Below are 14,729 nucleotides of genomic sequence, written 5' to 3'. Positions count from 1 at the left end.
TGGCAGGACTCAAGAAGGGGGAGTCATCAGGTTAAGTCAGGTCTTTTCTAGAGATGCCAATGTGATTAGGGCCTGCTTAAAGGCAAGAGGTAACAAATCTTTGGAGAGTGAGAAGTCAGACCAGCTCTCCCTTGAGGCGGTGGAGGGGGACTGCACCGCATCTTGGCCAATGGCGGGATTAGGGTGTAAACATGGGGCAAAGTATGCTAACATTTGGTGTGAAGGGAGTGAAGGCTAGGAGAGCAGTGCTTGGGAGGAACTTCCCCCCCCTACCCTCCCCCAGAGCTGTCTGGTAACCCCAGACATGAGGTAGAAAGGTCTGGAATGGAGGGGGATGGTGCTGGGTATGGTGAGGCATTAAAGTGGATTGATTTAGAGACTACAGGTGAAAGAAAAGCAGATAAAGGGCAGAGACATGAAGAGGAAAGAGGAAATGATTTTCAAGAGCTAGCGAGTTCAAAAAGCCGGAGAAAACCAGAAAGAAGACAGGATGGTTAGTGCAGGTCACAGGGCTGCGGTGAACAAAGCATCCTGTTACCTGGCCAGGGGCCTGGCAGTGCAAATGGAAGCAGGTCGGGAGAGGGTTTCGCTGAGGGGGGGCACACGGTGAGCAGGCCCCAGCAAGAGTCACCACAGAAGGAAGCATGAGTTGAACCTCAGGGAGGTAGCACTGTGTTTGGTTGGTTGGGTGGGTTGGTTGGTGGGTGGGTTGCGAGGTGGGGTGGGGATATCTCAAGGGGCTGCCCCAGTTCACAACTGGCATTTTGGGGCCACTGGTGCCCAAACCCCAAGGGGAAGGGGAGCTGTCCTGCTTGAGTGGGGGTGGCAGGCAGGGGCCAACAAGGCAGCCCAGGCAAGCTGAGGAAAGCAGCGCCCAAGAAGACGATGACAAGAAGGGACAGACAACATTGTGACAGTTCAGCAAACAATTTCTTTCAACAACCCTTGGCTGAGCATGTGCTTTGTACCATTGCTTATAGGCTCTGCCTGATCACCAGGACTTTACATTCCAGAAGGAGATAAAACCAAGGCACCAATCAAACCTATAACATGAAGGGACTGATGGTCTGGGGCTGAAAAAGATGGAGAAAGGATTCTGGGGTTGGGGGCTAATGTTGATGTGTGCCAAAGACATGCAATTAAGGAGTCTATGTACACTCCATCATGACATGAGGTTTACTTTCCTCCAAGAGATGGAGAGGTTGCATGCTGAGGACTAGGGATTTGGTTTGATCTGAATAAGCCCCTAAGTCCACTAGATGGCTATTTTAAAGAAATATATTGTCACATTTGTCATTTTATGACAATACACAGATAATTTTCAGATTCTATATTTACATCATTTCAATTCCATTTGCCCTTATGCTGAGAAAGATCAATAACGTGCTCTGGTAGGGGAAGAAAAACCATGAAAAGGCATTTACCTGCATGAGGAGCCCATTCTAAGAATGGTCTTGCTGGACCTGTGTGCCCCTGAACTCGACCTCAGAAGCACTGCCTGACTGAAACTATGTGTCCTTCCCTAATATGGATAAAGCATTTCTGAAAACTGTTTCAATAGTATTCACCTTGGAGGGATTGTATTGAATACTTTGTATGTCATTTTGTAACATAATATCTTGCCTGATTGTAAAACTAGGGCACTCTCATTGTAGAAAATTTGAGGGAATGTATAAAGAAGATTTTTTTGAATGTCATCTCAAAATGCCATTTGTGAACTGTGGCATAGCTTTAGCCATCTATCTATCTACCTGCCCAGCATCTTTAATATAATATAAAAATATAAATGCATATTATTATCAATATATGTATTACTATAAATGTTTTTCTACTATAAATGTTTTTATATAGATATAAATGCATAAAGAATGAGTGTGATATGCCTCACTTCACAAATGATATCTACATATTATGTTGATTATATATAAAATATAATATATATAATATGAAATATATATATGATATAAACCCAAGTGCCCCAGGAAGTATTTTTTAAAAGATTTATTTATGGAATGTCTGGGAGGCTCAGCAGTTGAGCATTTGCTTTTGGCTCAGGGTGTGATTGTGGGGTCCCAGGATCGAGTCCTGCATTGGGCTCCCTGCATGGAGCCTGCTTCTCCCTTTGCTTGTGTCTCTGCCTCTCTCTCTCTCTCTCTCATGAATAAATAAATAAAATATTTTTAAAAAAGATTTATTTATTTTAGAGAGAGAGTGTACATGTGTGAGTGGGGGGAGGGGCAGAAGGAGAGAGAGAGAGAGAGAATCTCAAGCAGACTCTCTTCTGAGTGAGCAGCCTGTCATGGGGCTCCATCTCACCACTCGGAGATCATGAGCTGAACCAAAATCAAGAGGTGGATACTCAGGCGCCCCCTTAATAGGAAATCTTGTTCTTCAACCAATCAACCCCATGTATTGATCTTGTGGACTAGAAATGTTACATTATTACTTGGAGTTGACTAACAGAAGTGGTGAGCTAGACAAAGTCCCACCCCCACCTGATGTGAGGCAGAATCATAAGTGACCCCCACAACCTCCACCCCCTGGTGTTACCTCATACATAATCTTCTCTCCTTGAGTGTATGGATAAGACCTGTGACTTGCCTCTAGTCAAATGAATACGCAAAGGTGTGATGGATGTCCCTCACAGTTACGTTACCTTATATAAGGCTCCATCTTAGTAGATGGGAGCAAGCAGTTTCCCTGGTGGCCCTGAAGAAGCAGACAGTCATGCTGTGAACACAGCCTATGGAGAGGTCCATGTGGCAGGGAACCGCAACTGCAGGTAGACATGATGGTGGCCCTCAGCCAAAGACAGCCACAAGGAAACGAACTCTTCCAGTCATCCTGACTCAACTTGGAAGCAGATTTTTTTCCCCAGTCGAGTCTCCAGATGAAAACCCAATCTAGCCAATAACTTCAGTGCAACCTTTGAGACTGAGCAGAGAATCCAGCTGTTCCATGTCCAGATCCCTAACTAGAGGCAACTATGAGGTAAGAAATACACATGTATTTGACCTGCTGACTCTGTGGTAATTTGTTACACAGTAATAGAAAATGGACATGCAAAAAAAAAAAAAGAAAAAAAAAAAAAAGAAAATGGACATGCCCCAACCAGTCCTGCACTTTTAGCTCCCTGCCCCATGCTCTTCTGCAACCATATTTGCATCAGAATGGAAATGGAAGCTTCTAGTGCCTTTTTCGTCTTGATCTCCCCATTAATTCCCACGGGATGTAACCCACCAGACTGGCCTGAAGTGCCCAAGTATATTTCTTTTTTTGTTTGTTTTTAAAGATTTTATTTATTTATTTATTTATTTATTTATTTATTTATTTATTTATTTATTTATGTGAGTGTGAGTGTGTGAGCACATGAACAGGGAGAGGGGTAAGCAGACTCCCCACTGAGTAGGGAGCCGGATGTAGGACTTGATCCCAGGACTCCGACTTGATCCTAGGACCCGGAAACCATGACCTGAGCCAAAGGCAGATGATTAACCTACTGGGCCACCCAGGTGATCCTGCCTAAGCTTATTATTATCATCGACTGAACTTTTGTGCACATTATTCCTCCCAACCAAGAATTCCTCCCTTCTGTCTCTGTGTCCTACTCATGAAACCTGAACTTCTAGACCACTAGGCCATTGTTTTTCATATACTTTTTTTTTAATTTTTATTTATTTATGATAGTCACAGAGAGAGAGAGAGGGGCAGAGACACAGGCAGAGGGAGAAGCAGGCTCCATGCACCGGGAGCCCGATGTGGGATTCGATCCCGGGTCTCCAGGATCGCGCCCCGGGCCAAAGGCAGGCGCCAAACCACTGCGCCACACAGGGATCCCTTTTCATATACTTTTTACTTGCATCACTTGTTTGTCCCTGGTTCAAATGCTGCCATGTGGCCTCCTTTGAAATCTTATTTTTCTGAAAATGTTACTGAATGTATATGTATGTATATGTATACATGTGCATTTATATGTATATACATATATATTACAGAGACATGAAATTGTAAGCTCAAAGAGGCTCAAAGATTCCATGTTGTTTATAGCAGACTGCTGGGAATCACACCTCCAACATTTTTTAAAGATTTTATTTATTTGTTCATGAAAGACACACACACAGAGGCAGAGACACAGGCAGAGGGAGGAGAAGCAGACTCCATACAAGGAGCCCGATGCGGGACTTGATCCCAGGGAATCCGGGATCACACCCCAAACCAAAGGCAAACGTTCAACCGCTGAGCCACCCAGGTTTCCCACACCTCCATATTTAAAAGTTGTGTTATATGAAGTAGTCAGCCAAGCCTGGTTGGCCCCCTCCTGAGCCTCTCTATGGAACCAGACCTGAGAACATCCCTCATTTTTTTGCCCTCATTTCGGCATGCTGCACTTTCCCTTACTGAAAATTGAATATAGTATCATCTACCACAATTATTTCAAAGACTAAATAAAGAGAACATGGGTTCCTGGCACTTCATAGGTGTCCAAATAAACTTGAGCTGAATCAGAATCTACGTTGGCAAACCTCCCACGTATAAAGGCTATGCAGATGCAACCATAGTGGAATTATCAGAGGCAGGCCAATACTTTAAAAAGCTCAATGAAACTGAAGAAGCTTGTGTATTCAAAAGGCCAGTTTAGGTACTGTGTTTAAGCTTTAGTTTTCTTTCTACGTGGATATATGTGGAATGCAAGGCCAGCAACCACCTTACAAATACTGATCAAGAGTGGGGAGGCATTGAAAGGAATGCGAGTAAGTCTTGCCAGGAAAGAAGTTTGCTGCCTCTTAAATGTTTTGGTCTTAGCCACTGGCAGGATTGATCGATTGCAGTTAGAGCATTTTCTGTGCAGCCTGTCCAAGCATCTGCTTCTGTAGTGCTGCGCAACTGTTGCTCAAATTCACTCTCCCTTTTGAATCATCTCTGAAGAGCAAGCAAAAATCCCTTCAAACAACCGTAAGTACCCTAACAGCTTTTAAGTCCTTTAAAAGAGGGTCCTTAACATTTCCCCTTACCCCCTGCCTGGGTTCAAACTTCAACTCCCAGGGTTCGCCCAAGTCCCTCCCCTTGCCCTGTCATCTAATGAATATGCAAATACCATATAATTGGCAGCCAATGGCGTGGGTTCTGGTCACATGGTGCCCATGGTAGGTGAGCGGACCGAAGTTGTGTGTCGGTGAACAGAGACAGCTCCCAGTCTGGGGCGAGCGCTTGAGTGAGCGTGGACGGATGCTTGGGCAGTAGTACTGGCGGCGGCGGCGGCAGCGGCGGCGGCAGCGGCAGTAGTGGTGGCAGGGGAGGGGAAAGGGGAGGGCCCCGAGGGCTACACACGCTCACACTTTCAAGTTCCCTTGGAGGGAGAGGAGGTGGGGCTGCAGAAAGAGGAGGCCAGGAGCAGTTCCATCCGTCCCGTCCCGTCTCCCCCTTGCTCCCTAAACCTTGGCTCTGCGAGAGTTGAGGGTTCAGGTGGCAGTCCTCGGCAGTGAGGGCAAGACGGTCAGGAGAGTGGGGAGTGGAGCCAGGGGTGCAGGGGAAGATGCCCATCCTGCTGTTCCTCATAGACACGTCCGCCTCTATGAACCAGCGCACTGACTTGGGCACCTCCTATCTGGACATTGCCAAAGGCGCTGTGGAGTTATTCTTGAAGGTAAAGGGAGGGGAGGGGAGAGCTGGGGAGAGCTCCCGAGGGATGGGGGTGGTGATGGATCTAGGTGCTTCTGTAACGTCCATATCGCCCCCTCCTCCCTCCTTCCCTTCGCGGCCCCCTCCGTCATCCCTCGTCTCGCAGCTGCGCTCCCGGGACCCGGCCAGCCGCGGAGACAGGTACATGCTGGTCACCTACGACGAACCCCCGTACTGCATCAAGGTAAAGAGGCCATCGAGGGCGTGGGCGGGCGGGAAGTGGGAGCCAGGCACCCGGGGCTGCCGCCCCCTGCCCCCGCCTGAGGCGGTGCTGCGGCGCCTGGCGGGGCGCGCGGGCCAGGCGGGGGCGCGCGGGGGGCTGGCGGAGCGGCGGCGGCGCCCGGGGCCGGGACCTGGGGATGCGGGAGGGGTGGCCGCGGGGCAAACGGCGGGCGGGGGGAACCGAGTCGGTGGCAGGGCCGACCGCGGCGGCCTCGGAACATGGCGGACATTTTGCTTTTGTATGAGCCAGAGAGGGAGACTGAGGGCGCTGCTGAGATGGAAAGGAGGGAGGAAAGGGAGGGGAGGGGAAGGAGGGTCCGAGACCCGGAGGAAGGCCGCGGGGTGGGCCCACCCGGGCCCGCCCCCTCGGGGCGCACCGGGCTCAGTGGCAGTGGCGGCGGCGGCGGTGGCGGTGGCGGCGGTGGCGGCGGCGGCGGCGGCGGGGCCGGGGCCGGGGCCGGGCGGGCCGAGCGACTCCGCCCCGCGGTGCTGAGGGCTGGGCGCGCGGGCTCTCCAGGCGCAGGCTCCTCCTCCAGCCCTGCCTCCTCCCCCTCCCCTCTCTTCCCCTCCCCCCTCGCCTCCCCCTCTTCCTCCCACTGCCCTCCCCTTCCTGCTGAGAGCGTGGCAGAGCCAGCTGCCGGCCCTCGGAGAGGGACCGAGCCTGTGCACGTCTGTGGTCTCTACCCTACCCCGCCCGATGGCAGATCTGTCCGCGGAGCGAGCCTCCCCGCCCCCAGACCCGGAGAAACTTCTCATTTTTCCCCCGAGAACGGTCCGCATGAGCCTGCTCCAGGCACCTCCGCTACTGTTAATGTTTCATTGCGTACTCCACCGAACCGCGACGGGCGGGGCGGGGACGTGCGGATCGAAACTCACGTGGGGCCGAGCTTTTTAGAGACCTGGCCTACCTATTTACATCCTAAATTAGGTTGCTGTTAGCCACGTAGGGATTTGTCCCAGGAGAAGGAAGGAAGGAAGGAAGGGGGAAGATTGGACTGTGCACGGCTGCAGTAGCCAAATTCGATGATTTGATCCATGGCATTCTGACCTATAGGCGAAAAGTAGGGAGGATTTAACCTCCGTGGGGTAGTTAATCTATGTTCCTAATGGTGAGGAGATAAAGAACTGCCTTGCCTGCAGTGGCCCGATAAATGAGAACGTGGACTATTAAATCAACCTGCATAAGAGTCCTCCTGCTTGCATGTTGAAATTTCAAAATTATATTACCATAATCCTTGACGGATTTTGCTTGACGCCTTCTTTTTCTCAGAATTATCATAATAGTGCTGGGGATCGGCAGTGTGGATGTGTTGTAATCCGTTTCAGCCGAGGGAAGTGTTTAAAAGAATGGAACCTATCAAACCAAATAGTTGGTCAGAGAGTATGTGCCTTCAGAAATAAAACCTTGGGTTAACAGTTCGACGAGTGGGTTCCCCTTCAGACTGTTCTGGTTTGGAGGCTTTATTTTCAGTTTTCGATTTATCTATTTTAAAAACTACAGTGAGCAGACAGCTTTCAAAAATGCCATAAGCTTTTAAAAAATGTCAGTTTCCCAAAAGGGTGTGACCATTTTTTTCCACATAGAAAAGCAGATGTTTGTACATTCAAAGTCTGAAAGTCTACACCCTTTGAGTTACTAATACAGATAAGAACCCACCATTTGTACTGTGGCCTTTGAAATTCTCCTTAATTTGAAGTAGTAAAAAGGATAATCCACAATGCAGTGTGACTTTTGTTTTTCTTGATAACTTATTTAACATTTTTTTCTGAACTGCCAAGACTTGTCATTTAAAATTTTTTTAAGCTGGAAATATTTCATGGCAATGTTTACAGAATCTTTGGAAAGGAAACACAAAGTCTCCCCCCCACACCCCCCAAAACAACATGCCATCTTTTTACCTAGCAGCCTAACCATAGTTAGTATACATTTTACTTTGTGTTCTGCCTTCCCCACCTATTTTGTCCCATGAATTATTCTGGGTTGCCACATAGTCTTCATACTTAAAATTTTTAGTGGCTGTGTAACTTATCCATGGTATTTTGGAGGCTCCAGATAGTTCTGGGAACAGAGGGGGAAAGTTGGATCTTGTTCTCAGTGGAAATTTCATCTGTTAGCTCTTTTTATCCTGCCGTGTTATAGATCACATTTTTCCCCTTAAGAAAAAAAGCGTCCTTCCATGTTGAATTTGATCCTTGTTTTCTTCTGTAGGTCAGGTATGGGAAGGCACTTTGTGTAATGGTTTTAATTACCAATCATTAGTTGTCTCCTTGTTTAGTCTTGATGCTTTTCTAAGGTTTGCTCAGGTTTTTCGTTTTCATGCCACGTGATTAACTCCATGTGCTAGAAAATGGTTCATGGTTAATGATCTTAATGATGTTCCTGTGATGTTGCTGTGGGTACCCCAATCACTAATGATAGGCATCTTTGGTAACAGTTTTTTTTTCTGAGTCTCCTCAGCCACTCCTGCCTTGCCTCCCCCCTCAGCATGTGGTAACTATTTCTTCTTTGGCTTTTAGGATCTAGACATCTGGGAAGGCCTGAAATTTTAGAACATATGGTGAATTTTTCTTAAAATTTAGTTGAGTCTTTCATTAGCTAATAACTAGGAGCCACAAAGGTCTGTTTTCTGTCACACGGATTATCAAGAAATTCTTTCTTTGATTGTCAGCTGGCATCTAGTTCCCACTCAAAACTTCACTCTTCATTAAGAGCCCGGTTCCCTTCAGCCAAGTGATGTTACATATAGGGCTTTATCCGTAGCTTATTTTTTAAAAAAAAGATTGTATTTATTGATTGATGAGAGGTGCAGAGAGAGATGCAGAGACATAGGCAGAGGGACAAGCAGGCTCCCTGTGGGGAGCCTTATGTGGGACTCGATCCTAGGCCCCGGGATCACGCCTGGAACCAAAGGCAGATGCTCAACCACTGAGCCACTGAGGCATCCCTGTAGCTTATTTTTCTGCAGAATACTGTGTACTGTTATTTCTCATTCGTTCTACAGTTGGAGGGCCATTGTTTATCTCTTCTCAAGATAACTGCTTGTTTCTCGTCTTGGTTATATCCAGCTCCAGACGCTGCAGAGCACACTTTTTTCCCCTACTACAAGATTCAGTTTTTTTCTTTGTAGAAGATTTCTACTAGAATATTCAGTTCTATTGGTGGTTTAACAGGCAGGAGTTGTGCATTTGGTTGGAAGGTTTTTTTCCTAATAGGCGTGAAACTATTCCCAGTATATCCACTTACAGGCTCTGACAATAAATCTTGTGAAAAGTTAGTGACTGAAATTTCTCTCTAATGTATCTAATGTATACTGTTGAGTACATGAATATAGTGTTTCACCTAGGACTTAGTAACTTACTGCGCATCCCCTAGTAATGGCTATGTGCTCTTTTAAAATTAGTCATACCTGTTACTTGCAGTCTGCTTGGCGGGGAAGGAATGAGGTTTGATTTGGGGACCATATAAAAAGCCTATGGAATGCAAGCATTTTGTGTTACATCTGTTTCAAGCGTTGCTTGGTAGACAAGTTTTATACACAGTGTCACAAGTGTTAACACTACTTTTATAAAATGGTATCTTTAGTGTATAGAAGGATGAAACCATGTTTAATATTTCAGAATTTCTAATGTAACCACATAAGAGTGATACAGGATTTTTACAAAGTGGGGCTTGGTTTGCACACTAGTTCTCAATAGTTTTGGCTGAGGTTCTGCTGTCTTTCTGTTTTGTTTTGCTATGAATCATGATTTCCTTTTATTCAGTGAATAGCTGAAGTAAGCTTGTCGCTACTACTAGTTCTGAGCACATTGAGGGCTCCAAGAAGAAAGGGAGTTGTGAGATTGGGGTCCAGAATAAATATTCAAAATAGTTTGATGTTTGAAGCTACTATCTTAAAATTTCTTTATTTCTTATTGAAGCAAATGCTTTTTTAACAGAAAACTGAGTCACTTTTCTAGAAATAGCTGAAACACATGTATAAATAGTGGGCAGAAGTGGTTTTTTTTCTTTTTGCATAAATAGGAAGAGAGGTTTCAAAGACATATCCCAAGTCTGTAATTTGAAAACATAGAGCATTTGAAAAAGTGAAATTTTCCCTTGAGTGTTACTTTTTCACATCCTGTAGCTAGTTTTGTTTACTGGTGTCTGCATGCCCTTGTCGACATGTGTCAGCAAAGGCAGCATTTTGGCTGACAGATTTAGGAAGTAAACTAATGCTTTTTAAATGATCTGTGTTCCAAACATGCATTGGTATTTTAACTAAGGCATCACTTTTTCATATTGCCCCCCTTCAGTATATGGTATGGGCTTTATTTGGACAAAAGAATGACTTACTTATAGGGGAGCCTTTCACTGTGGTTGGAAGCTAAGGAAGTGCTTTAGGGTGAACCAGTAGCAAAGCCTGTGAGAGCAGCCTGACACAAGAAGGTGCACTTGCATATCAAAATGCCACAAAGGGGGTGCATTGACTTCTATGATGAACTGTGCCTCTCCCATCCTTGCTTACTTTTCACCTTTCATTGGCCATTGGAAGCATGCGATCATACTTATTTTGAAATAAGAAAAGGGGAGAGAACCCATGCACAAAAGGTAAAGGCAACTTACTGAATGGAGAGAACATATTTGCAAATCATATATCCAACGTTAGATATCCAACATCTATAAAGAACTCATCCAACTCAAGAGGAAAAAAACAATCTGACTTGAAAATGGGGAGAGGATCTGAATTGACATTTCTCCAAAGAAAACATCCAGATGGCCAACAGGTTCATGAAAAGATGCTCAACATCTTTCAGCATCAGGGAAAGCAAATCCAAACCACAATGAGATATCACCTCATGTGTGTTAATGATCATTTTCAAAAAGGCAAGGGATAGCAAGTATTGGCAGGGATGTGGAGAAAAGGAACCTTGTGCACTGTTGGTGGGAATGGAAATTGGTGCAGCCACTATGGAAAACAGTATGGAGGTAGGTGCCTCAAAAAATTAAAAATATAAGTACCCTACAATCTGCTTCTGAGTATTTATCTGAAGACAGTAAAAACACTGACTCAAAAAGATACCTACACCCCTAGGCTCCTAGATTTATTGCAGCATTATTTACAATAACTAACATATGGAAACAACGTAAGTGTTCATTGATGGATGAAGAGATGGTGATACATGTATTATTCCGCCATGCAAAAGAAGGAAATCTTGCCATTTGCAAAACATAGATTATGCTAGGTAAAATAAGTCAGGCAGAGAAAGACAAATACCGTATGATCTCATTTATTTTTTAGATCTTTTTTAAATATCACCTTGGTTTTCTAAGAATATTTATTCATTCATTCATTCATTCATTCATTCATGAGAGACATAGAGAGAGAGGCAGAGACATAGACAGAGGGAGAAGCAGGCTCCCTGCAGGAAGCCCAGTGTGGGACTCGATCCCAAGACCCCAGAATCACAACCTGAGCCAAAGGCAGACGCTCAACCACTGAAACACCCAGGTGCCCCTATATGATCTCATTTGTATGTGGAGGCAAAACAAAAAACAAGCTCATAGATACAGAAAATAGATCAGTGGTTGGCAGAGGCAGGGGTTGAGAGGTGGGCAAAATGGGTGAAGGGGTCAAAAGGTACAGACTTCCAGTTATAAAATAAGTAAGTCATGGGGATGTTATGTGTGGTATGGCAATTATAGTTCATAATACTGTATTGCATATTTAAAAGTTGCTAAGAGAGTAATCTTAGAAGTTCTCAGCATAAGAAAAAAAGAAAATAAGTTTGTAACTGTGTATGCTGATGAGTTTAAGCAGAATTATTGTGGTGATCATTTTGCAGTATATACAAATATGAAATCAACGTGTTGTATACCTGAAACTAATATAAGGATACATCAGTTATGCATACATAAATACAGACTTTTGTCCAACCTATGAATTAAATATAGTTTATTGGAAAGAATTTTATGTTCCTTTTTTAAAAAAGATTTTATTTATTTGAGCGAAAGAGAAAGAACAAGCACGAGGTGGTTGGCAAGCAGAGGGAGAGGGAGAAGCAGAATCCCCACTGAGCAGGGAGCCCCAGGAGGGGCTTGATCCCAGGACCTTGAGATCATGACCTGAGCCAAAAGTAGACACTTAACTGACTGAGCCACCCAGGCACTCCTGGAAAGCATTTCCTGAGTGAGGGACTCTGAGTAGTAGCACTTTTTCTTTATACAAGGAATTAGAACTTCAGTGAAACCTTATCCAGAAAACTCATCACTCGAGTCTATGCCACTCTATCTGTACTTTTGTTGGTGGTTTTGTCTTGCAGTGAATAAAATATTTCTTGTTAAAAATAAAAAGCCAGTAAAATTTTTGGTAGAAGCCTAGATCCTTGGGTTGGGGAGTAAGTGCCCTCTGCAGACTAGCTATGAGCTGGCAGATGATGGCAGAGTCCCATCAGTTCCCTATTACCAACCTCTCCTCTCTCCATTCATTCTTACCTGCACCCCTCCTTTTTCCAACTTTCATCATTCTTCACCCAGACCTGTGTTGTAGCAGCCACTCAGCTGGTCTCCCTACTTCTTGTCTTACTCCCCACTGATGCCCTCCCCCTCATTGCCACTAATTGTTCATCCTCAAAATAAAACAAAGTAAAGTAAAGTCATTCCCCTACTAAAATCCTTCAGTGGCTCCCTGGTACATTTCAGAGTAGAATCTAGAATCCAGAGACCTCCAAGGCCTCTTGGAGCGTAGGATGATCTAGCTCACCTAGCTAGATCTAGCTCACCTTCCCAGTTGTGCCTTTCCACTCTTCCACTCTTCTTCTGGACCCTAGGCTCCAGCCAGGGCGATGGGAAAGTCTGCTGTCTTCTCTGGACTCACTATGCCTCTAGTTTCCTTTGCCTGGGACATGCACTTGGCTGACGTGACACGCCTCAGCTCTCTATTCTTTAGTCTCCAAAGTCATCCTGCCCTTCTGCCCAAGCTCTACTCCAAATGGTATAACCCCTCCTACTGTGATCCGCCAGCACTGCCCGGACCTTAAAGTTAGCAAACTGTATGGTGGTGGTTCTCAGTGCTCATATTGGCCTTCCTAACATGAGGTCTTTATGGGCTCCTATTTAAACTTATATTTGTACCCTGAGCACCTGAAAGAGTGCCTATATTTTAGCAGGTACTCAGTCAATGGAAGGGGTAGATTTCAAGCAGTAGGTAAGTGTGAAAGTTACCCAGTCCCAGCTCCCATTTCTGCTACTCTTACTTCAAAGGGTGATCAGTATTAACGAACGGTGTAATGTGTTTAATGTTGATTATAGCTAGTATTTTCACGTAGGGTCAGGTTTATGATCCGGCAGGGCTGTATCTTTTATAAGGCCAATGTATGTGCCTCCCCTTTCTTTTGTTCGTTGCAATGTGAGTTACATACCTAGGTACATCAATCTTAATGACCCAATGCAGTTTTTAACATGTTTCTACATTCATGTAAGCACCAACCCAGGCCAAGCTACTGACTATTTCCATCACCCCAGAAAATGCTTCTTGCTTCTTCCTGTAATCTGTTCCTCCCCTGCGGGTAACCACTGGTTTAACTTTTATCAGCTCCACGATGATACAATCATGATGGTGTTTCCAGAATAGAAATCCAACGGTGGGTGGCTACTCATAGCACTCATAGTAGGGGTCTGCAATCTAGGCCTGAGAGACCTGGCCCAGGGGGACGCCAGAAGGGTAAAAGTCACAGTCCTCGTCATTGAGGGTCTGGAGAATGGTCACTTGGAAAAAAAGGTGACTGGAGCATATGGATTAAGGTGTGGGATACACCAAAGACAGTGAGTGGACTCTTAACCGACAGATTGGAGGTGAGGCAGGGGGTGGGGTGGGGTGGGCAAGTTACAGTGAAAATTCAATTTATCCAGTCAGGGTTGTAACTAGCTGTGATTGGATCACAAAAGGGCTTTGAGACCTCCACGCTAGAGTGTGGACATTTTCTCTGGGATGAAGAGTTGCAAGGCAGATTTGAAGAGGAATGGGGCTAGGCTTGTGGTCAGTGCACTTGTTCAGTTGTTATTCCCAGGAGCGTAGGATGAGGAAGGCTGGGGCAGAGGGATGAAGGGAAAGATGGGAAGGAACCCGAGAGATGTGGTTGGAAATGGCCTTGCTTTGCATGAGTGCTGACTGCCTGAGAGCTCCTGGTTTTGGGGTTGGGATTGGGGTGGGGCACTGGCAGAGGGGTGGGGCCCACAGGAGGAGAGTACAGATATGTCCTCCTCAGGTTGCCTGTGTTTCAGGAAGGTCATTAGAACTGCTTCCAAGACGGGACTCGGAGGTTCTCAGGGAGCTCAAACATGGAAGCAGTTGCACATTTCAAGCAGAGATGTGCCTTCCAGAGAAGGGCAGGACCCTCCATGTGGGGGACCCTCTGTAGGACAGGTCTGAAGACAGACCTTGGCTTTTAAGTCTTTCAATGAAAAACTCTGTAAACATGGCCTCTGGGTCCCTTTTGCCAAGGGCATAAGAGATCAAGGCAGTCCCTTTGTGTGAATATTAGAAGTTTGGAACACACTATCTCCTGGATACAATGTTCTAAATCATGATGAGGTTCCCAGACCTTCCTTCCCAGGAAAGGCTTTTTAACCCTTAATGCCACTTAGCCAGAGAACCATTGTGTTTGTCATTGTTTCTACGGGGGAAACGGATTTGGGTTTCCAGGTGATTTGGTCAAAACACATCCTTCCCCTCTTCTTCCTCACAACTCCTGGTGGCTAGTGATGGGGGTGGTGGAGACCCTCTAAGGGCTCCAGTAAGATAGATGAAAGGCTGAGATGGCAGTGAGGTAGGCAGAGATCTTCAAATATA

The 14,729-nt window shown here is 45.7% G+C and overlaps 1 protein-coding gene across 10 annotated transcripts in view; it reads left to right on the top strand.

The window, feature by feature from the left end:
* The first annotated feature begins 5,169 nt into the window (after nucleotides 1-5,169).
* The window catches only part of LOC144308565 (integrator complex subunit 6-like), a 57,188-nt gene continuing 47,628 nt past the window's right edge, over nucleotides 5,170-14,729 (top strand). For 3 of the 10 annotated variants that reach the window (XR_013375007.1, XR_013375006.1, XM_077889264.1), the window contains exons 1-2: nucleotides 5,246-5,644; nucleotides 5,786-5,863. Coding sequence is in view for 8 of the 10 variants with exons in the window: in XM_077889264.1 (XP_077745390.1) it covers nucleotides 5,534-5,644; nucleotides 5,786-5,863 (189 nt within the window). In the remaining 2 variants the exon portion in view is untranslated. Of the gene's footprint in view, nucleotides 5,213-5,245; nucleotides 5,645-5,785; nucleotides 5,864-14,729 lie in introns of those variants that run through there. The other 7 variants (XM_077889259.1, XM_077889265.1, XM_077889263.1 and 4 more) reach the window with 7 other exon arrangements.

This window comes from Canis aureus, chromosome X (assembly GCF_053574225.1).
Source record: "Canis aureus isolate CA01 chromosome X, VMU_Caureus_v.1.0, whole genome shotgun sequence".
NCBI classification, from domain to species: Eukaryota; Metazoa; Chordata; class Mammalia; order Carnivora; family Canidae; genus Canis; species Canis aureus.
The sequence above is the reverse complement of the archived record's forward strand: the minus strand, read 5'-3'. Positions and strand labels throughout refer to the sequence as shown.